The sequence below is a fragment of the Sorex fumeus genome, unplaced genomic scaffold (genome assembly GCF_029834395.1).
Source record: "Sorex fumeus unplaced genomic scaffold, SorFum_2.1 ptg000002l, whole genome shotgun sequence".
Taxonomy (NCBI): Eukaryota; Metazoa; Chordata; class Mammalia; order Eulipotyphla; family Soricidae; genus Sorex; species Sorex fumeus.
The window spans coordinates 39,901,217-39,926,764 of record NW_026606059.1 but is presented as its reverse complement, the minus strand read 5'-3'; the positions used below and the strand labels follow the sequence as shown (position 1 = coordinate 39,926,764).

Here is a 25,548-nt window from a genome sequence, read left to right as displayed (position 1 = left end):
CCATAGGAAAAGAAAAGAATGCTGTGGTTGGTTTTCACCCAATACTTGTTCCATAAAACAAAGTTAGGATTCAGGAGACAAAACTATTACATATATGATATTAATAGTAAATATTGTTAACATATAGAGAAAATGTGAAAGGCTGGAGCAAATACATCCCCAGCAATGTACCCTTTTCGCTATGTTAAAGTTGACAATTCATAACAGAATTCTTCCACATGTACTTGAGTTTCAATGCATTTAAAGAATCCACAACCATTTGTGAAAATTTAATTCACCTATGCCTTATGAAATCAAAACAAAACTGTATTTGAGAGTTCTTTCATTTATTTTTAGTTTGAGGGCCACACCCAGCTGTGCTCAGCGCTTACTCCTGGCTCTGCATCTGGGATGACTACCAGTGATACTCAGTGGACCATATGGGATGCTGGGGATTGAAACCAGGTCTGTCATATGCAAGAGCCCTACCCACTATACTACTGCTCTGGCCCCTTGAGTGTTCTTTCAGGCAGGAAGAGGTGTTATTAGTTTTATTTATAAGTATTATTTATGGGATAAGAAAAAAAAGGTTGAATAATAAAGGTATTTTGGCAGGAGGAAGAGATTTCTCAAACTGGAAGAACCAGAAAGACCACCCCCAGAAATAACACCAGGAAAATGGAATCATAGACTCTGTGGCACTTATGGAAATTTTTCCTTCCAGAGCATAAAAGAGTCAACTGTTCTAATTTGTTTAGTTACTGCTTTTTTCAAATCTTTACTGGCTCCATCAAGAAACTTATCTCATTTGTTGACTCAGTATTTATTTGTATTTACTTTTGCTTAAGTTTACCCTCAAAAGGACTTACCCAAATCAAAACACTTATGTCCCCACCTCAGCCATTTTCCATTCTCAGAATAACTCTGAGAAGTCTTTATAATCTTAGGAATCAACTGAGGAAGAATGGGTACTCTATGAAGACAGACTTTTTAGGTCACGGTAAGTTTCTCAAATAGAGATTTTTAGGACTCCCCATGAAAACTGAGAAAAAAATATTTTTGTTGTAATTGAAAAAAAATAATTACAAGGTAAGGACGCTGGGAGTTAATTTGTATTAAGGCTATAAAATAAATTTCTTATCGAAATAAAAGATTGCTCTTTGAGAGAAAATTTTACTTCTAAGGGAGAGAACATTTTACTCTAGACCTCATAAATGATTTCACTAGAAATGTTCACTAGATCAGCAAAAAAAAAAATGTTTTATGATGATATGAATAAAATTCCAGTACTTAGATTTTGAAAATCATTCTAGTCAAATCATCTGACAACTATGCAAATAAGAATAATTTAGTTTAAAAAATATATATGGCTGTTCTCTCTGATAAAGTTGGGGAAAATTACAATTTCCATTGAAGACAGGAAATATTAAGCCCCATGTGTTATAGTGAACGTAGTTCCTGTGTTCCTCTTGAGATCATAACTAATGACTACAAATATGAGATAAATCACTGTCCCACACTAAGAAAATTAATCTGGTTTTCATAAACTAATTTAAGGTATAAGTAGACATAAAATAATCAAATTCAATCTGGGTGAGATGTTAAATATGAATAAAATTTCAATATATTTGCTAGGCATTTTAAAAATGCACTTTTGGGTAGAACTATTACCAAAACACATTAACATTTCCTAGCTTTCAAAAGCTCTTTTATCAACTATAATAAGTAATGAGAATAAATTGAATTCTAGAAAGGCACTTTCAGATAAAACACACTCTTATGTTTCCTATTTTAGTTACTTAAAAAACTGAACAGCTTTCAGATGAACAGATACAATGAAGGGTTATCATCAAACCTAGATACGTGGCAATATAAAAATAGACGTCATCTCTATCTTGGGGTTCATAAAACTTTAGGTAGATGTCAGAACACAGATCATCTTCTGTGCAAAATACTTCCAGGCCCTATAAGTTCAGGGGGGGGGGGGGAAAGAATAAAGCAAATATCACTGTATGCATCTTACAGTCTTAACATAAGCTACTTAATTAACAAAGAGCAAACAATAAAATATCTATGTTTTATATATAGCTCCTATTATGTCTGTTGTCTTTAAATTTGATTTGGTGACACATATATTTTTCTGAGAACAACACATGCATCTCAGCAAAACTTTGTTAAATCATTTTTGGTGTTGAATATTTTCAGTCACAATAGTTGGATATTCAAAAACAAAATGTTTAATTTTTTTTTAAAGAAATAACAATTTGTTGTCCCTTTTTTGATTTGTTTTTGCTCTTGGGCCACATCGGCTGGTGACTGGGGCACCAGAAGGTAGCAGAGAACCATGCCCAGCATGCACTTTGCCCACTGTGCTCTCTTGGGCCTCCAAAATTCTATTTTCTCACTTAACTGAGTAACTCATTCAACTATTAAGTTGAAATTTCTTCTTCTTTTTTTTTTTTTTTGCTTTTTGGGTCACACCTGGTGATGCTCAGGGGTTACTCCTGGCTTTGCACTCAGAAATTACCCCTGGCGGTGCTCAGGGGACCATATGGGATGCTGGGAATCGAACCCAGGTTGGCCGGGTGCAAGGCAAATGCCCTACCCGCTGTGCTATCACTCCAGCCCCTAAATTGCAATTTCTAAAAGAATACTATGAGTTTTTTTGCTTGAAGGCTAAGATAAGAGAAGAATAAAGAAAGGATAAAAATGTAGAATTTACTGCTGGAGCAATAGCATAGTGGTAGGGCGTTTGCCTTACATGTGGCTGGCCCGGCTGAGCCAGGTTCGATTCCTCTTGGAGAGCCCGGCATGCTACCAAAAGTATCTTGCCCGCATGGCAAAGCCTGGCAAGCTACCCGTGACACATTTGATATGCCAAACACAGTAACGAGTCTCACAATGTTACTGAGGACAGTGCTACAGTGCTACTTGTTTCAAGTACAGGCTTTTACCATTTATTATCAAGGTAACTTAGGGAGTTAAGTCTTAAAGTTTCAGTTTCTTTGTAATATATCATCTAACTAAAAGCTACCATCTATCTCACAGTGATTATCACGATAAATAAAGGAAATACTGTATGTAAACTGCCTAGCTAGCTCAAGAAGGCATTTAATGCTAATTTCTTCCTTTTTTCTGATGGTATAGACAAAGGAAGAGATTCTTATACTGAATCTTTCTCCCTAACTATGTACTAATACTGAAAAGGAAAGTCAATCTTCAAGTAAAATTAGCAGCAAAATAGTTAAATTTCACTAGCTGAAACACAAAAAGTAGGCGCTTAAAATTCCACAGTGTTTTTGCAATGCCACCGAATTACTGGCTAATCTTCAAAGGAGAAAAATAAATTTATTTTACAGTAAAACATTTCAGTCACTCATCCTTTACAGAGGGACTGTTCTGCAAAGAATAAATAAGCCTAAACAAAAAAAGTTTATTCTAGGGAATGGTGTGAAGAACAACCCATGTGATTCAAATGATTATTTTATCCAGTTTTCTCTCTCACAAAGGTTGAAGGTTGAATGAGTGTAAGTTAACTTAGGATATATTCTATCATACTACAGTTTTACTTGAGAGTTAATTTTGGAAATTCTTCCCAATTTTACTTTAAGACCAAACTGCCGTGAACCTATTCATAGCACTGGATTGATTCTTTAACACATTACTCCAGAGTAAGCCAAGAAAGTGAGCACACAGACGACAGGAACTCAACTCTAAGGAACTCTTGCTCTTTCAGCCAAAACCACTTTCACAATAGCCCTACAAAAAGGAATTATTCCTCTGTAAATGTCTGGGAGTCCAGGAGAAAGAGCAGCAAGATTCACAGTGCATTTGCTTAGAGAACAACAGACCTGTACTTAACAGATATGCCCTAAGTGTTTATATTTCAATATGCCATTGACTGGACTGAAGGTATTACAAGCATCCACTTGAACGAACATTCTATTTGAACGAAAGTTCCACTTGAACTCACTCACCAGAGGCATGAGGCCGTGCCTCCTTTTGTAAATGCGGCGGACATCCTGGAGTGTTATCTGGACAACAGGTTTCTTTAAAAGCAAAAAGATTGTCTTTAACATCAACATTATGATTCTAATCAAATTGGTGCACTCACAAGGCAAATGTGGCTTTCGTTTTGACCTGCCCCTTTTCACTAACTTTACAACCCTTTGACCTTCCTTGGTACTCGAAAAAATGATAATGATATCATCCATCTTAAGGTAACCAAAAGGATGCTGAGTGAAAAGGAATAGGGGTGAGTAGAAATCAACCTCTCGGGAATTTTGTTACCTCTTTATAAAATAACAATATTGATTCATCTTTTTTAGAATCCTCTTATCTGCTTACAGTGTGCTCAGAAATAGCAACATATTAGAGCAAGGCACTGAAACTTTTTTTCTATGAGGAAAGTATGCTTGCCTTTCTAGAGTCTTAAAAAGCTCATGAGAGTTGGGGCTGGAGCAATAGCACAGCAGGTAGGGCCTTTGCCTTGCATGTGGCCGACCCGGGTTTGATTCCCAGCATTCCATATGGTCCCCTGAACACCACCAGGAGTAACTTCTGAGTCCAGAGCCAGGAGTAAAAACCCTGTGCATCGCCATCGCTGGGTGTGACCCAAAAAGAAAAAAAAAGCTCGAGTGGCTAGGAAGGGAGTGGAGACTGGCTAACAGGCAACACACACATCATACCCCTCTGGAGTGGGGAGGAAAAGGAGCCTGCTGAGGCCACAGTGTATGTACAACAGTGGAAACTGCCTGGAGACTGGCTGAGGACTTGAGCTCACAGAACTGAGGAGGAATAAATGCCCAGACCGTGGATCCTGAAGCTAGACATAGACTCTGATACTTTCCTACATGTTTTTGAACCAATGCTAGACAGCCCATTCAGTGGTATGTCCTGTGTCTCCGGGAGAGTTTGATGACTGTGCCCCACCACCTGGTGGTCAGAACTGCTACAGCATCATCCTGCACATAAGGATGTACTAGCTATTTGAGTGACACAAGAAGTTAGAACAAGCTGGAGATTTTCTGTAGTGTCTTTTTTTTTTTTTTGGCCACATCCTGTGAAGCTCAGGGGTCACTCCTGACTCTGCACTCAGGAATTACTCCTGATGGTGCATGGGGGACCATATGGGATGCCAGAGACTAAACTCAGATCGGCTGCAATGCAAAGCAAATGCTCTCCCCGCTGAATTTTGCTCCAGCCCCACCACAAGTGTTAAGTGTTACCACAGAAAACTGCACAGGCAGAATGTACTAAGATGTCTGTCTTTTTAATCAACCCCTCCGGGGGCTGGAGTGATAGTACAACACGTAGGGTGTTTGCCTTGCATGTGGCTGACCGGGGTTCGATTCCCAGCATCCCATATGGTCCCCTGAGCACCACCAGGAGTCAATCCTAAGCGCATAGCCAGGAGTAACCCCTGTGCATTGCCGGGTTTGACCCAAAAAGAAAAAAGAAAAAATCAACCCCTTCAAAGAGGGGTCAGGTATAGAAACAGTAAACATCTTTACAGGTGATAGTGGAGAACTCTGAGACCATCTTTATGTTCGGGTCCCTGAAGGCTAACGACTCTGTGAGAGAGAAGACTTCTCAGCAGCATGGCAGGACTTCCATAGCTGCCCAGTGACACCATCTCTGCCACTCCTGCCTCAGCAGGGAGAGGGCACATGTTCTGACCACTTTAGGGAAGATTCAGATCTTTTGATTTTGTTCATAGTACAGGAGAAACAAAAAAATACCATTACACTTGTACATATATGCAGATATGCAGGAAACATTCATGTCTTTTCAAGCTTATTTCATTGATCTCTTCATATTTCATTGGTCTCTTCAAGAGTTGCTTTCTTTAAACTTCTCAAAGACCCTTTCCTAGAATTGGGATGGGCAGGATTTCTTTTTGAAAAATGAGGATAAATGATTATTAGAGGAGTGCAGACTTGAATAAGTCTATATCAGGATTACACTGGAAGCCTGTCCCAAACACAAACACTGGTTTGGGAAGGGGCAGATGGGACGGTTGGGATTTTGACCCTCACCAAAACATGAAGACAATGTCATCGTGAGGGCAACTTCCCAGAGAGGAGAGTTTCAAAATGAAGTCCAAGGTACTAAGGTGACTTTCCACCTAATGCTGCAGTCTGTACTTACTGGGTACCCATTCAGAGGCTGAAAATACAGATTTGTGTCTGTGATGCACACATGCCCGGGGTTGGTCACAAGTGGTGTCACCATCTCTGCTTTGCATTCCATGTGGAGCTTTTCAGAAACACTCTGGAATCTGAAAACAGATTTTTTTTTCAACAGAAGCAAGAAAAGTCAGACATCTTTCTACTTTCCAAATTTAGCTCTATCTGAGGACTGGCACTGTGCCAAATTTGTATAGGATTCATCCAAACACTATTTAAATACTTGGGCTGAAAATAATCTCCCGTATAAAAGCATAGGCCAAAAAACATACGAGAAGACTTTCTACTCCCAGTGAGGATTTGAGAGACCATCTTGACACTCACTCTAATAACAGAAACTACCTACATAAGCAAGTTGTTCCTCATTAAAGCAAACAAGCACATGAAAAAAAAAAGAGCAAAAAGCAGAGATGTAGATATTACTGAAGAGACCAGCGTAAGTAGCTTCAGAGAAGGCAGGATGGGTAAGATCATTCTTGTACAGAAATACTATTAGCTCAGCTTGCAGTTCTTTTTGACACAAACCCTGCATACAATAAAAAATTCTGAGTCAGCGAGAACTATTACCCAAGCTCAGGAGAGAAAAGACTCATGAGTATTATACAAGATAAGTCTTGTACCAAAAGGAAACTTTAGCACAGCCCCCAAATTCAATGATATACAAACGGATAATACATCAATTAATATTTATAAAAATTAAAAAGGAGGCTTTGGGGTCAGAAGGCAAGCACATAAGGCACTTGCCTTGAGTGTGGCAGACCCGGGTTTGATCCCCTCCTAAGTCCTCCCCTTGAACCATATTTGGTTCCGTGAGCACAGAGCCAAAAGTAAGTGAAATAAAGACAAATGTATCTCAAAATACCTCCCCCTTCAATACCATATATAAAGAATGAGGTGAGGGAAGCCTCATCAGAGAAATGATAACCTCAAAGGAAAACCAAGAAGAAATGCCCGAAGTCAAAAGTATGAATGACACAAATAATTTTTAAAAGCGAATAACAGGGGCCAGAGAGATAGCTTCAAGGGGTCGAACATAAACTCTAAATGACTCAAGTCTTTGTTTGGGTTTGATCCCTGGCCCCACAAGGACCTCAGAGCATTGCTAGGGAGTATCTCTGCTGGCCTCTAGTGGTGGCCGCTGAACAATGCAGTGCCAGACAGCGCTGAGGGTGCCCTGAACTGGGAGATCCACAAAGCTCAATCAAACATGGCCAGTGTCTGCAGGGGAAAAAGCTTAAGGAGACTGGGGAGAGAGGACAGTGAGTGGGACTTGCAGTCAGCATGGGTTTGATCCCTGTAACCCATATGGCTCCCGAGCACCGCCATAAGTGAGCCTAGAGCACTGAGCATTGCTGGGTGTGACCCAAAAGATTAAGGACACAATGGACACCGCAGAGAAAAAGGTTAGTCAAACGGAAAGCAAGTCAAAACGAAAGGAGAAAAAAATTAAATACAGATTGCTCTGAGGAAATGTGTAAAAATACTAACAATAGTGGGTTTCAGTTACTGGATGGGAAATGGGGCAGAGGAACTATTGAGGAAAAAAGCAGTTATGAACTGAAGAATGATGTCAATTCACACCCTCTTGTTACCCTGAAATTTCCAGGCAGGATAAGCAAAAAAGAAAATGACTCCTTCCATGACAATGAATCTAGAGGTACCTTCAATGATTCAATGCCCCTGGTCAAGAAAACAGAAGCATAAACAGATGGGACTATATCATGATATGAAGTTTCTGCCCTGGAAGAGAAATGATAACTTGAATTTTTTTAAAAAAGAAAAAAACTCTCCACAGATTGGGAGAAAATATTTACCACCACTCATCTGATAAGGGCTGGAGCAATAGCACAGCAGCAGGGCGTTTTCCTTGAACACAGCCGGTGCAGCCGGCCTAGCCGACCCAGGTTCCATTCCTCCGCCCCTGTCGGAGAGCCCAGCAAGCTACCAAGAGTATCTTGCCCACAGGGCAAAGCCTGGCAAGCTTCCTGTGACATATTAGATATGCCAAACACAGTAACAACAAGTCTCACAATGGAGACGTTACTGGTGCCCGCTCGAGCAAATCGATGAACAACGGGAGGACCGTGATACCGTGCATCTGATAAAGGTTAATATTCAAAATATGAGAACACTGGTAGAACTTTGCAAGAAAATAAACAAACAACCCCATAAAAAATGGGGAGGCAGGGGTGGGGGTTATAGAAACTTATTCAGAGAAATACAGATGGTCAAAAAGGTCTAAGAAAAAATACTCTGCAACACTCATCACCAGGGAAATGCAAATCAAAACAAGGAGATACCATCTCACACCAGTGAGACTGGCACACATTACAAAGAACAAATACAGCTAGTACTGGAGTGGATGTGGGAAAATGTGGGAATGTGAACTGGTACAGTCTTTTAGGAAAACAATATGGATACTCCTCAAAAAAATTTAAGAATTGAGCTTCCATATTGTATAAACTCAAAAAGGACAGCACATAGGCAGTGGCTCTGTCTCTCCCGCCACCTGCATTCGGTAGTCTCAGGCCGCTTCCTCCACCCCGGAGAAGTTGATGGCGATGGACAGGAAGGAATGAGGGTCAGGCTGGTTGGTGTTAGTTGCAGTTTATTCCAGTATTCTCTCCATTCATTCCTCTTCCTCTCCTCTGCCTCCTCTCCTGCTTCTTCCTCCCCCATGCTACTTCATTCTCCTTCTCAATCCCCCTTCATCCTCCTTCTCTGGAGTCTGGATTCTGATCCTGATGCCCTTTCTCCTCTTGCTCTGGAGTCTGGATTCTGATTCTGCTCCCCCAGCCCACTCTTATAGTCTAGTTAAATCCCAAAGCATGAGTGGTTGGGGTAACAATTACATGTAGGTGTGATCACAATCAATAGGGGTAGAATTCTTTCCCTCGGGACATTGGCTCCTAGGACAGATTCTCATTATCAGATCAATCCACCCTAGAGCAGATTCCCCTGGGTGTGTTTCTCCTCTCATTGTCTAACAAACATATAAGCATATATAATATAAATCATTTTGTATGGATACAGTAAGCAATACCTGAAACTTATAGAATTGCCCTCCTAGGATCATCTCGATCTCAGACTACAGTGCTCAGGCCAGATAGTCTTTCCTACCCCTAGTAGGATCCTAGTCTCGTCGTTACTTTTGGATCATGACAGCATTTGTCTATCACCAAATTCTTAACTTATAGTTAAGAACCATGGCACTTTGGCCTGGCCCATTTCGATGCCAGGGTAGCTCACCGCTTGCCCTGGGTCTATTCAGTCCCTCGTCGGGACCCTGCTTTGCGGGTGTTAGGAACTAAGGGCAACTGAGGCTTAAGTCGAGAAAGCAGATGCCCAGGAGTGAATAATATTCAAAGCCAATTAAATCCTAAGTTACAAAGCATAATGTTAACGGTCTTCCTGTATCTATACAAAAAGGGCATTGCTTTAAAGTAAACTGTTCATAAGGCATAAGGAGAGGAGAAAGGCAATATTTCACTCATACATATAAAATCATAGATTTCTGAGGAATCTAACCTTACAAGTTAACGGAGTCTGATTAGAGGGAAAGCTGATTAACTGGTTGGGGAGGAGAGCATAGGGAAGAATTTACAGATAAACAGAATGGAATGGAAGTGCCTCAGGAGCACTGTGATAAACCTGAGTTCCTTGTGGAGAAAGGAAGAAAGGACAAAGCATATGATAGAGCAATTCCACTTCATGGCATCTACCCCAAGGGGCCCAAAATTTTATTTCAAAAAAATATATATTTACACTCCTGTGTTCACTGCAGCACTGTGCACAATATCCAAAATGTGGAAATAAACCAAGTGTCCAGAACAGGTGACTGGATAGAGATAACATGGTACATATGCACAATGGAGTACAACTTGACTTTAACAAAAGATAAAATCATGCAGTTTGCTGCTACATGGGTGTGTCTGGAGAGTATCATGTTAAGTGAAGTCAGACAGAAGAAGGATAGATATTGAATGATCTCTCAAATAATTCTAATGAAATGATAAATTTAATGTAAATAGATTTATCTAATTTTATACCTATGTATAGACTTACACATACAGAGTACATGCATATATATACCTACACAGATGCATAGAGAAAATAAGAGAATAAGAGCACATGATCAAAATGTTATTGACACCTAATGACAGAGAGGGTCTGTGTTAACTACTCTTATAACTTCTGAGGATCTGCAAAATTTCAGAAAAAAACAGCACTAAAGATAGTAGAAAATACAGTTATCCCTTATTTCTTCAATAAGAAAGTTATTTCTTCAGAAATATGAGAAGAGTTTTTTCTTTGAAAAGGTATGCTTATTCAAGAGAAAGTGTGCAAGATTGGGGTATCTCACGTAATATTACAAAAACTTCTTATCCCAAGTTCTTCCATATATTTTGGAGATTGAATAAATTAAAACTTTCATAGTGAAGCACTTTTTGAATTGATGCCATGTCAAAGCCTAGTACTGCAGTCTAAAAGGCTACTTAGAAAAATTACAGATAAGCAAATGAAAAGAAGTCAATTCTGTTTCTTTCTTAAATTGGTATCTTATCTTCCCCAGCAATCCATTTACCTAATATATCTTGCCAGTACAAAAATGGAACAGAAATTGATGCAACAGAAATGACACAGCTAAACAAACACACATAAATCATAAACATATCACTAAGCTGATCAAAGTTTTACTGGCAAGTTCATTAGCATTTTAACATTCAAGTGTAAGGGTCCAAATAACTCAAATTCACAAATACCACAAAGATTAGCAATAAAATAGAATGTTCCAAACTAATCTCATTTATAAACTAATCTTCTAGCAAAAGCTTAGCACATAATAATCCATAAATGGAACTATTCAACCATAATTTTCATCTCTGTCCTAAGTCAAAATAACAGCAACTGCAAAAACTGAAAATGAAAATGATTTGAAATGCACTGAATACAAACAATAATAAATCAAAATTTTCACATATTAAATCATCTAAAGTTAAAGAAATTGGTTATAGGGTTTGGCAGTAATGCTAAAATTAGAATAAGTATACAAAACATAATTTTCTATCCTTGTGATGGACTATGAGTATCATTACTGTATCAATGAGGGAAGTAATTTTTAGTATATTTTCTTTAATATCATAAAATATGAAGCAAAAAAATTCCAGTAAAAAGGTTTTTATGGAAAAAAATCACAAGGAATATATTCAAGACTTAAATATATAAGAAGATTGTAGATTTACTGAGATTATATCCCAACAGTTTTTCTTTTCTGAAAGAATTCTGAAGTTTTGTAGAAGTAAGTAAGTTCAAAAATTGTGGAGACAGAAGCTAAATAAGTAAATAAGGTATAGGAGTTATCAAAAGTTACCAGAAAGCTACTGAAAATAATAGGAATTGGAAATATAGACAAATAGCCAAAATCTACTTAACATGAGGCAAGAAACAAGTCACAGAAAAAGTCAAATATTAAGATACGTTTTACAGAAAACAACACATTGCATACTCAGAAAAGACAAGAAAATCAAGGAAAAAACATAGAACAGTAAAAGTATAGTCTTTTGGTCTCTATAGGGCACTGTAGAAAGGTTCCTAGAAAAGTCAGGAAAGATATCCTAGAAGAATAGGTAAGCTGAAATAAAACTGAAAAGTATGTAAGAGGAAGAGATTGAGTATTTCAAGCAAGGGGAATGTTACCAAGGCTCAGTAGTAAGAGATCACAGGGCACAACTGGGACATACATAAAAGGCAGAGAACTCCAGAGAAATAATCCAGGACCAAAAGTAGTGACCAAGGGCCAGCTAGACACCCTCCAGAGTTGATGCTTGAAGCTGAAGGTAACAGAAGTCTTCAAGAACTTTAAGTAGACAAGTGATATAATGAGGCTTATTGGGATGCACTTCATTGATTTCTGTTTTTCTGAGGGAGACAGAGTCACCCAAGCAGTGCTCAGGGAGCCCAGTGGCCACTTCTGGTGATACCTGACCACCTGGGATGGTAGGTTTGGTGCAAGGACCTGAGCATGCAGTGCCACACCCTGACAGTGCTCAGGGTCTTCCACCGCCATAACTGGGGTACTTGGGGGCTTCCAGGACACACAGTGATGCTCAAGAGGTCTTGTGGTACCAGGAATCCCACAGAGGCACCCTAACTTCTATAGCATTTCCCTTGCCCCTTGGGGGGAAAAAATCTATAAAGCACAGGGAAAAAGAAGGCTTTCCAAGGACAAGCCAGCAACAACAGTGTTTCAAGTGTGGTATGCCTGGCCTTCACAGCGAGAAAAAGGACTAGAAAGACCCCCAGGAGCCCAGTCAACAGTCAAGACCTGACAGCTTTCAGGATGGAGAGTCCAAGAGGCCTGATTTGGCCTCTGTGCAGAGGGCAGTCACTTTCTGAGAGAAGCAGGTTTGGGATCATCATTAGCTTTGGAACACACAGAATGAGTCACACAATGATAATATTCATTGCTTTTATTTCCACCCCCCCCGCAAGGGAATAGAATTGTAAAATCAACAACAACAACAACAAAACCCAAAACGTACCTGTTTTTATCAAATGATGTCCTAGCCAAGCGGGACTGCAAAATAGCTGTGATCTATTAAAGCGGAACCATTTAAAAACAGATTTCAGTATTTATAAAATAAAATATCACTCTAGGTTCATTCACAATAAAGATGTGGACTTATAGGAACACTTACCATAGCAGTTTGGTCCCCTAGTTTGTCCAGGCAAGATGCTCTGTGAAGCTATTATAACATAAACAATACAAATTAATTTTTATCCTAGATGGTATGAAAATACCACCTTTAAGGCAATAAAAAAAAACACTGTTATAAAGTAACAAAACTTTCTAATATATCTATGGCTTCTTAGATATAGTTCTCAAATTCAAGATAATGAAGTAAATCTGTTTCACAGTTATAAGAGAGATTATAGGTTTGGAAAATATTAAATTTTTTTTGGGGGGGGAGGGGGCAAACTCAGCAGTGCTCAGGGCTTACTCCTGGCTCTTCATGAAGGGATCATTCCCCGTAGGCTCGGGTGACCATATCAGGTCCCAGGAATTGAACTCATATGGAAAAGTGGAAGTACCCTGTACTGTACTATTACTCTAAACTCATAAATGTGAAAATTGAAAAAAAAATAACTTTCTGCCTAAGTTTACTTCTCCTTTTCTGCCCACTTGAAGGCCTGACTAGGATAAAGGCATACCTGAAGCAATGTCTCCACAACATCTTCCACTTTCCCGGAAACATCCAATTCAAAGATATATTCCATTTTGCCCTAACAAAGAGGAAAATAAATCAAAAAGAGAAGCAGCAACATGCCTAAGTATATGACCTTAAAAACCTTTGCCACCCGCTATTGAATTTTGTACAGGCCAGGTGTATCCTAACCCACATCACTGTCAAGTGAGGATTCCAGGGAAGCAAAGGTATCTACTGATCTTGTCAAGGTCCCTCTGTGTGGAATGAGCAGGTTCCTCCTGCAGCCTGCAAAATTCCTTCTGTCTTTGACTTCTGCTGACTTCATTATTCAGGGCTTGCTCCTGGCTCCGTGCTCAGAGGTCACTCCTGGTGGTGTTCAGGGGACGACTGTGGTGCTAGGAATTCAAACCAAGGTTGGCGACATGCAAAACAAGTCCCTCACCTAACATACTATTTCTCAGGCCCTTGGCAATTATTTCTTTAAATAAGCATTCTAAGATTTTTCTCATTGTTTCTTCGGAAAACTCCCATGTTTCCACTGGTCCACTGACTGGTGTTCCAAAAATTTCTGAGCTTTTCTTTACTCTATTTTGTCTTCTCTTTCTAGTCCTCTAACTAGATAATTTCAGACAGCATGCCATGAAATTTGCCAGTGTTTTCTTCTCTTTGATTAAATCAACTGTTGAAACCTTCTAGTGAATTCTTTTTTTTTTTTTTTTTTTTTTTTTTTGCTTTTTTGGGTCACACCCTGCGATGCACAGGGGTTACTCCTGGCTCTGCACTCAGGAGTTACTCCTGGTGGTGCTCAGGGGACCATATGGGATGCTGGGAATCGAACCCGGGTCGGCTGCGTGCAAGGCAAACACCCTACCTGCTGTGCTATTTCTCTAGCCCCCTCTAGTGAATTCTTTGATTTGATTCTTGTATTCTTCCAAAATCTTCAAAATTTATATTTGGTTCTGTTTATATATCTTCTGCCTCTTTATTCCAATTCTCATTTGTCCATCCGCTTTTCCAAGATGACTGAGGATACCTAGGATTCTTAATTTTAATTTTTTATCAGGCAATTAACATATTTCCATTTCTAATCTCAGCTTCAGATTATTTTGTTTCTTTGAATGGATTATTCCTCCCTTTCCCATTTATTTCCCCCACCCAATGACTCTTCATTGATAATGACTCATCTGAGCTGTCTCCCCATCTTTATAGACCAGCTACAAGGAAACATTTTCACCCATAAGCCTAAGAGAGATTCTGGGGTTTCTCAATTTTTTTCTGTCAAAGTGTCTTCTCTGAACTTATCCATATTGATCTCAATTAATAAGTGTCTTCTTCTGAAGGGGGTCCATAATCTCTTGTTTCCGCTGGTGTGTCAATCTTGGTACTACAAGTTCTCTGGAGCTGCCATGAGCTGTCCAGCCTCTAAGCAACCAGTGAGAGAGCAAGTTCCTTGAGAAAGTAGAACTTCGGATGGACAAGTCACTCTTTTCTTTCCCCCGGGGATAAGTCGCTCGTCTCTATGGGCCTCAGGTGGCTGTGTCAAAGGCCTTCAGGATGCCTGTGCTTTCCTATTGCAGTGGTCCCCAAGCTGGAGTCTGCCAAGTCCTCTCAGCACTCTGAGGCAGGTGAGATGTAAGACCCTTCAGTTGGGACCACCAAAAGTGAAAAGCAAGGAACGTGCTCCTGTCTTCTTTTTTTCCTCCCCAGAAGCATAAAGGGAGTTATGAATTTCCTCCAAGTCATATAGAACTATGCTAGGATAAGGTTCATAATCAGAGGCTAGCATTAATTTTTCTATTAGCTTTGATGCAACTAGATTTATGCAACTAGGGTATGATGCAGGGGTTTCTTAAAATGGCTTCTGGCTTTCTCAAAGAGATTTGGGTCCATATAACTTTTTTTTTCTTTTTGGGTCACACCTGGTGACGCACAAGGGTTAGTCCTGGCTCTGCACTCAGGAATTACCCCTGGCGGTAATCGGGGGACCATATGGCATACTGGGAATTGAACCCTGGTCTGCAAATGCCCTACTCACAGTACAATTGCTCCAGTCCCCCATGTAGCTTTTTAAAATGTAGTTTATGTAACAAGGTTGCAACAGTGTTCATGTTTATGCTTTCAGATAAAGAAAGTCACTGCACCTCCACCACCAAAAAAGTGTCAAAGACTATTCATTGTGTGCTTAGTGCAAGAACTGCTGAATCAGTGTCTCTGGGACAAGGATGTGGGGTCTGAGACTTCCTGTTTTGCCATCACTCTATGTTGTGGCCCCACCCCACTCTTTCATGTGAGAATTTTTTTGTGTTCTAATCCACTTCATTTGAACAAAAGAGCTTTCTTTTTCTTTCTTCTTTTTTTTCTTTTGCTCAAACAACCTCAATTATTTTCTTTCTTTAGTTTAACATAATTTTTCAACAGACCAAGTTCAGTTTTATACTTTAAGTGGAAACCTTGGAGTTTCTGAGGGAGAGAAGCCCAGACAGTAGTACTCAATTTAAACAGGGAAGGGTGGTGTCCTACCGTATGAGGGGGCATTTGTCAATATGGAGCTGCTGGATAATAGGAGTGCAGCAAGTATATTTAGTGAGTGGAGACTGATTACAATACCTAAGCTCAGTAAAAAGAGACAAATCTGCTGGTAAATCTTATTTATCTTCTGATAAATCTTACCAGAAGATTTATCTCTTTACTACACAATAAGCTGAAGCATAAGACATTAAACAAACGGTGCAATGTGGTATCTATGCTAACTTAACCACTTACAGAAAACCAGACATTCTGGTCAAGTGACCTTACAGCTTCAGAATTATCACATAAGGGGCTTTATATATAAGTATTTCTAAACACTCAAAAAGCAAATTCTCAGTAATATTAAGTAAATAATCTTATAAATGATGCACATTCTGATTTTAATTTCTAGTGTAAGCATTAAAGCTTCCTTCATTAGCACACTTTTTTAAGAAAATCAAAAGCAGTCTTTTTGGTGATGGAATGATGGTGCATGTGGTAATATTATATAGAGGTGTAAAGATGAACCCTGGAATTTTCTCTTTCACAAACCAGTACAAGTCAGTAAAAATACAATTTTTAAAAAAGTTAATTGAAAATTCTTTAATGAAAACATGAGGATCCATTTAGAAACTCTATTATAACTGCTAAGTAGTACAATTTTAAATATTCATTGCTATTTTGATTAAATATGTAAACAGAAAAATAAATCCATACTATTCAAATTACTATAAAAATTAGTGGAATATATAAAAATATTTACTTACCCTTTCGATTTTATATGGTGCAACAATATTGTGTTCTTTAATGAAGTATACCTGAGGGGAAAAAAATCCATACTTGTATAATAATCAAACTTTTACGTTACAAGTAAATATAAATTAGGACACTATGAACTTTAACTGTTATACACTCTTGTTTTCAAAAGCATGTATGTTAATATTAGCATACTTTTGAGGTTTATTGTTAAAAATAAATTTAAAGGATGATTATCAAGAAAATAAGATAACAAATATTACGGATAAAACATGAAATTTGCTTCATGAATATCATCACTTGCACCAGTAACCAAGTAAACAGGTGAAGGAAGCTAATCTAAGAACTATTTTCTGAAAAATGGGCAGAACAGAGCCACTGTAGTATGAAATACACTCATCACAGAGCAGCCTTTTCCTCTCCAGCTGGTCGGGGGAGCAGGGCTTCCTCATGCAAACGTTCAGATTTAGAAAAAATAATTAGACATGCTTCTTACCTGACTGAAAATGAGTGAAATACCCCCAGATTTTGCCCTAAAATATAAACAAGAGCATTAAATACACACAACTTTTTTTGTAGAAGTAAAACTAAGCAGTTAGTGATAATGACATACTTGGTGAAGAGTTTATTGGCTTCGCTGTCTCCATGTTTTCCTATGTGTATACAATCTCTCAAAGGAATCTGAATAAAATTGAAAAAGAATTATTACTTGAAAAGCAACAAAATCGAGGAAAAAGAACAGGTATGGCTCTGTTAGCATATAAAGGCAGTTACCTTAATGATAGGTTCAGATATTGCGTCTGGTTCGAATATAACTGATTTTGAACATATTTTAAAGGAGCCTCTGATTTTCCTAGGGAGTAAATGAAGTACAATAAATTATTATCAGTATACATACCAAAAGTCACAAAAGAATTTTAGTATACCTTAAGTAGATTATTGTCTAATAACAAAAAGCAAGCATCCATAAAATAGCCATAATGAATTTAAGAGGGTTGGTAAACATAGCAAAACAAATGTCCTCCACTAGATGTTAATGAAATCTGCCTATAATTGTGGCTGCCTTTGTAGCACTATCCCATGCATTTCATTTTTACCTCATCTGAGACATAACTATCTGAAGGGGAAAGTGAGGATGACGAAAAATAGTTAAGTATTAAGAAAAAGATTCTGGTCAGGGTATAACTTGGTATAGTGATTCCTTTTCTTTACTTCTATAAGGTTCTTATAAGGTCCTATAAGGCCCATCCCAGGCAGGAATGCAGAGGAGGGGGAGGGAGAAGGAGAGGAAGAAAAGGAAGGGAGAGAAGGAGGGAAGGAAGGAAAGAAGTAAAAGAAAGAAGTCAGGAACAAAGAAAATGAGAAGCACTGATTCCATCTGTCTCCAATAAACTCTCTCCAAAATCTTTCCATGACTTCATTTTTTCTTACAGCTGAGAATTCCATTTTGTATATGTATCAAGGTAGTTGCTGGTTTCCTTTATCAAGTCATTTGTTCCTGAACACTTGAGTTATTTCCACTTGGCTCTTGGGATAGATGACAAGAAGTGGAATTGCTGACTTTCGTTCCTTTGTTTTGGAGTCACACTCATCAGTAGTGCTTAGGCCTTATTTCTGGTTCTGCACTCAGGAATTACTCCTGGCAGTGCAAGGGGACTATGTGGAGTGCCAGGGATTGAACCTGGGTCAGCACATAAAAGGCAAGCACCTACCCAATATACTATCTCTCTGGTTCCAGAACTGCTTTACTTTTAATAACTTCTTTCTCTGGCCCGTGTAATCCCATCAACAGCCAATACCCAGAGACTATAAAACCCAGCTCCCAGAAGCGCACAGCCGCATTTGTGGCCATGTGACATCTTATTATCAAGTTCTTACTGGCAGGCTACCGAAAGTATCCTGCCCACAAGGCAGAGTCTGGCAAACTCCTCGTGGCGTATTCAATATGCCAAAAACCAGTAACAATGATTGGTCTCATTCTCCTGACTCTGAAAGAGCCTTGAATGTGGCACTTTCTAAAATCTCAGGGCTAGGACGAAGGAGACGTTACTGGTGCCTGCTCGAAGAAATCAATGAACAACAGGATGACAGTGATACAGTGATACAGTGAACTTCTTTCTCAAAATACTCTTCAGAAAGGCAATGCTGAGTATCCAATATTGATTTATACTCTAGAAAACCATCTACCTGCCTTCCCTGTTCCTGTGCCTGACCCCCCTACCCCATATTTTTTTGTGTCCCACATTATTCAAAAACAATCTCATTTCCTTCCTTGCTTACAAATATGCCAATGTCTTCTTAATTTACAAGAAAAAAATTCTTAATAAAATTAGAACCATGGCAACCTTTACCCCAATCACGTTTCAAGATCTAGTTAGAAAATACTTCTTATCTAAGGAATTTATACCTTTCCAATCCAATATATGAATATTTGTTATCAATCTTTGAGTGGCCAAGAGGAAGAAACTGGATTTTAGGTAGGGTTAATCTGTGCTTGTAAATTAACGGTGGGGAAACAAAACATGTGATAGTAATTCTTAACACTAATAATTCAAATGCTAGATTCAGGGTTTTTAATTGAACTGGGATATACATCAACCTCTAGTTTGATTATGATACTGATTGGACCAGATTTTAGTTTGATTTTCTGATAAGAATAGTCAAAGGGGTACACATATACTTCCTTCACCCCAGGAGACCCCAGTGGATTAGGTGATGTCAATCTTGATTCAGTCCATTATTAAATTCCTCAGCAGATTTTTTTTTAACTTGGTGGCTTAAAGTCCACTAGATCAAGGATTGGAAAAGTTTCCTTTTAATGATTAGTAACTATTTTGAATTTGTAGGCCTTATGTGCTCTGTCAGAACCATTCAACTCTGCAGTTCTATTGGGGAGAGCAACCAGACACGATATACAAGGGGATATGGCAGTATGCCAATAAAACAATAAAAATATAAGTAGAGAGAGCTGTGTGGTAGGCTAGAGTTTACAGAGCCTGGCATAGATCCATTACTCAATAGGATTAACATTTTTATCATTTTTTTCTGTATTCGTTGCAACTATACAGAATCTCTTACCAAAAAACTTTTCTGTAATTTGGCAACCCTCTAAGTACAATCTGCAAAAGAAAGGCAGGAGTAACTTTTGATTCTTTACCTTCATTTATAAAGTTTCAAAAAATAAGCTGTCATCCCAATATATTTCACAGGTAAACTGACTAGCATACATATGTACGTTTGTTCATAGAAAGAGGATTTAATATTTCTGATACATTTCAACCCACTGAGATCATTATTCTCTTCTTGATGTTCCTTTGTCCAATATTAGCTTCTACAAGTTGGTTCTGTATCTTTTATATTTAATCTATAGTCATTTTTTTACTATATCAAAGCACCTTCTTTCCTTGTCAGTATGATAAGATGTTCCAGTCTCACACATTGCCTGCTCTGGACTTAAGATACCGTCACTTCTCCAAAGATTTATTGCTCATTTTAGTGGAAAGTGTTACTCATAGATACAAATCTTGATGTCCACTGCCACTGGGTTGTTTCTAGACCTTTCTGGAAGATATGCTATAAAATACAGTCTTTGCAGAGGAGGAAGGAGCTGTCAAGCAGTGGTTGGGGGCCAAGGAAGGGATCATTCCTTGTGATATGCGACCAACCAGACAGCACTTCAAAGCAAGGGCCTGAGGATGGTGCTGTTGAGGCGTCCAGGTGGTGCTCGGAGGACTCCAGGCTATCCCAGGCAACTGGGCGTCTAACTCCATCAACCCTTCTGTCCTAACCCTAGTACTATTCCTTCCACCCTAGAAGATTTATTTATCTTTCTTTTATCTTTTGTGAATTTATAATTTTGTCTATCTTTTATCTTTTGTGAAGCAAAAATGGTTCTTACTAAAGAAGTTTACTTAAAGAAGTGTGAGGGGAGAGAAAGAGAGTCAAATTCAAGAGAGAACACAGGCTAACACAGGCTTCCCCAGAGTGAAAAAAGCAGAGAATGGTTTTGGAGACAAAGTCGTATACAATTTCTCTAAATTATCTTGTCCTAGAGGTCTCTGCAAACATAAAAGTTAATCTGGGTGTTCTCACAGCCTTGGATTCTTAAAGGTTTTTCATATTCGTATCAGGACCTTTTGGTTCTCCTGTAGTTTTCCCTTTTCGGAGAGGGTCTACCCTTCTCTGGGTGCTGCCTTAGTTAGAACACTCTTTAAATAAAAAAAAACTACATGATTTCTAGTAGGCATTTCCAATTCAAATGAAAGATCCAAAACTTTAACCTACATCCTAGTATTATATTTTTTATATCTTTTACACAGAATATTTTGATCTTGGTCACACTTGTTTTATTATATAAATCCTTATACATGTATTTTTTAAAGTTTTAAAATAATAATATTAATATTGTCCATGACTATACTCCTACTAAAACACTTTAAGATTTTTGAAATTATTTTCCAATTTGTATTTCATCAATAAGCAGATTCTACATTGTGAAGCTGATTAATATTTTTCTATAATTAATTTCCAACTTTATGTATAGTTAACTTTGTTTTATTTTTTATTTTAAAAACATTTCTATTAAAATTCATTTTTTAAAAGACTTAAAATATCTATTTGGTTCCAAAGCCAATGATACAAAACAAAATTCAATTGGAAAAAAATCTAGGTTTTTTTTCTTTTTTTTTAATTGAATTACAGTGAGATACAGTTACAAGCTTTCATGTTTGAGTTACAATCAAACAATGATCAAACACTGAAAATCTAGTCTTTCATGTTATACTGGTTTAATCTCTCTACAGAGTGGACCAGTCATTCCCATTACCTTTAGTTCATGCCTTTAATAAATTATTTTGAATTCAACAGTTTAAATTTTTAACATAGTGAAAAAACTCCCCCTTCTTATATAAAATAACATACAATATACAATGTTGATTCAGTTTCTATTTTTACTTAATATACACTAGAGAGCTCTTCTATAAAAAATTTCTTTGTTCCATTATCACTGCTGTAGAGTACTCCATTATGTAGACATTTCATGATTTATTCTATAGTTCTTTATTGGATTAAAATAACCTTCCACACAGTCAGTCCCATTTCATAATTTCTAATGTACCTTTGATATATCCCTTGAAGGAACACTGACATACATCAATTGATGTAATCTAATGCCATATGATTAAGACATAACTTCGCTAAATACTACCCAATTCACTTCTAAGGAGTTGTACCATTTTGCTCCATTTCACTCTATGAATAAGAATTTTAAATCTTCAAATACAGGTTTCCATTTGTTAGTTTTTATTTGTGTGTTAATAGTACCCCAAAAAGTACTTATTTATTTAACTTATTGGTTTGGGAGACACATCTGGTGATGCTCAGAGTTTATTCCTGGGTCACCACTAGAGGTCATTTCTGGCAGTGCTGAAGGGACTATATGGGATGCTGAGGATCAAACATAGTTGGCTGTGTGCAAACAAGTTCACTACCTGCTGTATTATCTCTCCAGCCCCAAAAGTGTTTAAATTTTTAAAAAGCATTAATTATATTATGATATGACAGAGGTGTTAAAGGAAAACAAAATAAAGATACAGAATTAGAAGAAAGGGGTGACGTCTAGAGTTCAAAGGCATTGTGTCCATATTCTGCATGTGAAGCCCTAGCTCAACTCGTGGCACCAAGATGTTCCCCAGGTACCTCCAACAGCAACTTCAGCACAAATCCAGCAACAGCTTCCAGATGTGGGACAAATATTTTTACACAAATATATAGGATAAGGGAAAATGATAAAGAAAAATCTGGTGGTTAAAAACAAAAACCAAGGTTTGTGTCTGGAGAGATAGATAGTACAGCAGGTAAGGCGCTTGCAATACATGCACCCAACCTAGGTTCAATCCAAGGCCCATAAGGGCCCCTGAGCCATGCTAAGAGCAACTCCTGAGCATTGCTGGGTATAACCCAAAAACAAACAAACAAACAAACAAAAAAAGCAAAATGGCAAGGTCCAATATTCAAGGAAATATCATAGTCTAATATGACTGAATTAAGATTATGGAAACAGACATGTCCTGAATTACAAAATAATAAGCAAAATGTTTTTTCCTTTACTTGCATTTCTGAAAGCACAATATGGTTTTTAACCTTCCAAGAAAAAACTCTGATGAACACTAAATGTTAAAGTACTTTCTGGGGCTTGAATGATAGCACAGCAGGTAGGGCGTTTGCCTTGCATGCGGCCAACCCGGGTTCAATTCCCAGCATCTCATATGGTACCCCGAGCACTGCCAGGAGTAATATCTGAGTGCACGAATCAGGAGAAACTCCTGTGCATCGCCCGGTGTGAGCCATCCCCACCCCCGCCAAAAAAAAAAAAAGTAAAACAACAAATAAAGTACTTTCCAAGATGTGGTCAGTGCTTTTCAAGTATCATGCTCTAAAATTGATAAGCAGACTTATTTTTGCTGAACAACTTTTGTTTTAGTTAATACCAATTTGGAGATAGAAGCAAAAATCTTTATTGATTCTTTACACTTCTGCAACATAGTTTCCAAAAGGCAAACTCAAAAGAACAGAAAGTGCTTAACTAATCAAATAGAATATTTTGTTACATATTATAGTCATTAAAATACTGTCACTGTCACTGTTCTCCCGTTGTTCATTGATTTGCTCGAGCGGGCCCAGTAACATCTCCATTGTGACACTTATTACTGTGTTTGGCATATCAAATACGTCACGGGTAGCTTGCCAGGATTTCCAGGCTAGATACTCTCGGTAGCTTGCTGGGCTCTCTGAGAGGGGCGGAGGAATAAAACCTGGGTCAGCCAGATCGGCCGGGTGCAAGGCAAATACCCTACCTACTATGCCATCGCTCCAACAGAGATGTTATTTCTAGTTCAAATAATTTTTCAGTTTTTAATATTTAGTTTACTTTTATTTTATTCTATTCTAGGATTTTATGATAATTACTTTGTAAGACCATAACCCAAATAATTGATAATAAAATCACAAAAGTAATCTGCGAAAAAACTAAAGGAGCCATTCTACTCAGCTGCTTCTCAATATCCACAACCACAAAGAAACCAGAAAGCACACTGTTCCTTAGTTGTGAAAAATATTTGAAGTCACAGAGTAACTTATAAATCCTCTTCTCATCTCTTACCTAGTAAGACAATGCTCCCAGAGAAGGAGGCGGGATTTATACCATTATCTATTTGATTTTAAGATATACAGCATCAGTTAGATGTGTTAGTTCACAGAGATCTAAAATTATTCTTACCTTTCATCCTGAGTGCCCCTTTGCTGAATATGATTAGCTGTATGCTGCTCAAAGTAGTATTCTTCCAAGTTAAGCAGCAACAAGGAAAACCTAAATTGAGGGGAAAAACAATTTCAGGCTTATTTTTTTTATCTTATCTATTTCTTTATTAAAAGGGTTTTATTAGTGAAAAGGCAACTCATAAGTTAGTAAGCTTACTTATCCAGCACACATTGTAAAGCAAGCATCCACATTTGGTTTTTGTAAAGCATAAGAAAGGGAATTATTGAACACGAGAGACAATGTGGTGGGTTTTGCATGCAGTCAACCCCCAATTCAAAATCCCCTGCACCACATATGGTCCCTGAGCACCACCAGGGGCCACTCCTGAGCACAGAGCCAGGAATAGTCACAGAGAATGACAGGGTGTGCCCCCCTCCCCTCCAACACCTTCCTAAAGAAAACATCTAAAGCAACCCTTCTGCAGCCACAGGTGCCCAGATAAACACCTATGCAAGAGGGAAAATCTCCTGCATTCTTTGAAGCGTAGACCCTGGGAATGGTACTCGAACTGTGACTTCAGGATCAGAAGGAGAGGGACAGATATTGAATGACTGCACTCATTTGTGGGAAATTAAAAAAAAATAGTATGAGGCTAATATACAAAGCCAGGTAAAACAGGGACCAGAAGGACGCTCAATGGTTAGAACCTTGCCACACTTGTGTGGAGGGCAAAGGGCAGTTAGGATAGAGAAGGGACAAGAGAGAGAGAGAGAGAGAGAGAGAGAGAGAGAGAGACAGAGACAGAGACAGAGACAGAGAGACAGAGAGACAGAGAGAGAAAGAGAGAGGTGCCTGCCACAGAGGTGAGAGGCGGGGAGGGGGAGGCGAGAAACTGGGGATATTTGTGGTGGAAAATGTACAAATGTACACTGGTTGAGGGATGTGAGGGATGGGTGCTGGAACCTTGTATGACTGAAACCCCATCATGTAAAGCTTTGTAACTGTGTATCTCATAGAGGACCTACTAGGGATTATTAAACAAATGTGAGTTCGATCTTCAGCATCACATAAGTGCATAAGGTCTCCTAAGCACTACCAGAAATTGTCCCTAAGTACAGAGCCAAGATAAGTCCCAAACACTGCTGGGTGTATCCAAAAAAACAAACAAAAAAGGGGGGCTAAGAGGCTTGCCTTGCAGCAACTGACCTAGGTTTCACTTCCAGCACCCCGTATGGTCCCCACCAGGAGTTATTCCTAAGCATTCAAAAATAAACAAACAAATGTAAAAAATACAAACAAAAAGTAAGTAAAGAGGACCTACTGCCAATACTTTTCAAGCTTCTCCAGGAAACTGAATAAACAAAAACACTCCCAAATAGTTTCCATGAGGCAAATATCACCCTGATATCAAAAGCAGACAGATACATCACAACAAAAGAAAATTATAGGACAATCACTTGATCACTAAAATACTAGTGTATAGAATCCTGTGACTCATCAAAAAAGATCATACGCCATGATCAAGTAAAATTCATCCTAAGGATGCAACATTCACAAGTCAATCAACATAATACATCATATTAGTGAAAAAATATGATCTTAACAATAGATACAAAGAAAGCATTTGAAAGATCCAAACACCTGTTCCTGA

At 38.3% G+C, this 25,548-nt stretch overlaps 1 protein-coding gene across 2 annotated transcripts in view; it reads right to left on the bottom strand.

Moving 5' to 3' along the window:
• NSMAF (neutral sphingomyelinase activation associated factor) overlaps positions 1–24,001 on the bottom strand; it is a 47,825-nt gene extending 23,824 nt beyond the window's left edge. For both annotated transcript variants that reach the window (XM_056130296.1, XM_056130332.1), the window contains exons 1-11: positions 23,916–24,001; positions 17,414–17,492; positions 17,253–17,320; positions 17,136–17,172; positions 16,651–16,701; positions 13,380–13,451; positions 12,866–12,913; positions 12,710–12,762; positions 6,130–6,259; positions 3,957–4,028; positions 1,835–1,943 (exon numbers count right to left, since the gene is read on the bottom strand). In XM_056130296.1, coding sequence (XP_055986271.1) covers positions 1,835–1,943; positions 3,957–4,028; positions 6,130–6,259; positions 12,710–12,762; positions 12,866–12,913; positions 13,380–13,445 — 478 coding nt within the window. In that variant the 5' untranslated portion in view covers positions 13,446–13,451; positions 16,651–16,701; positions 17,136–17,172; ... (1 more) ...; positions 17,414–17,492; positions 23,916–24,001. The remainder of the gene's footprint in view (positions 1–1,834; positions 1,944–3,956; positions 4,029–6,129; positions 6,260–12,709; positions 12,763–12,865; positions 12,914–13,379; positions 13,452–16,650; positions 16,702–17,135; positions 17,173–17,252; positions 17,321–17,413; positions 17,493–23,915) is intronic.
• Positions 24,002–25,548: the final 1,547 nt, after the last annotated feature.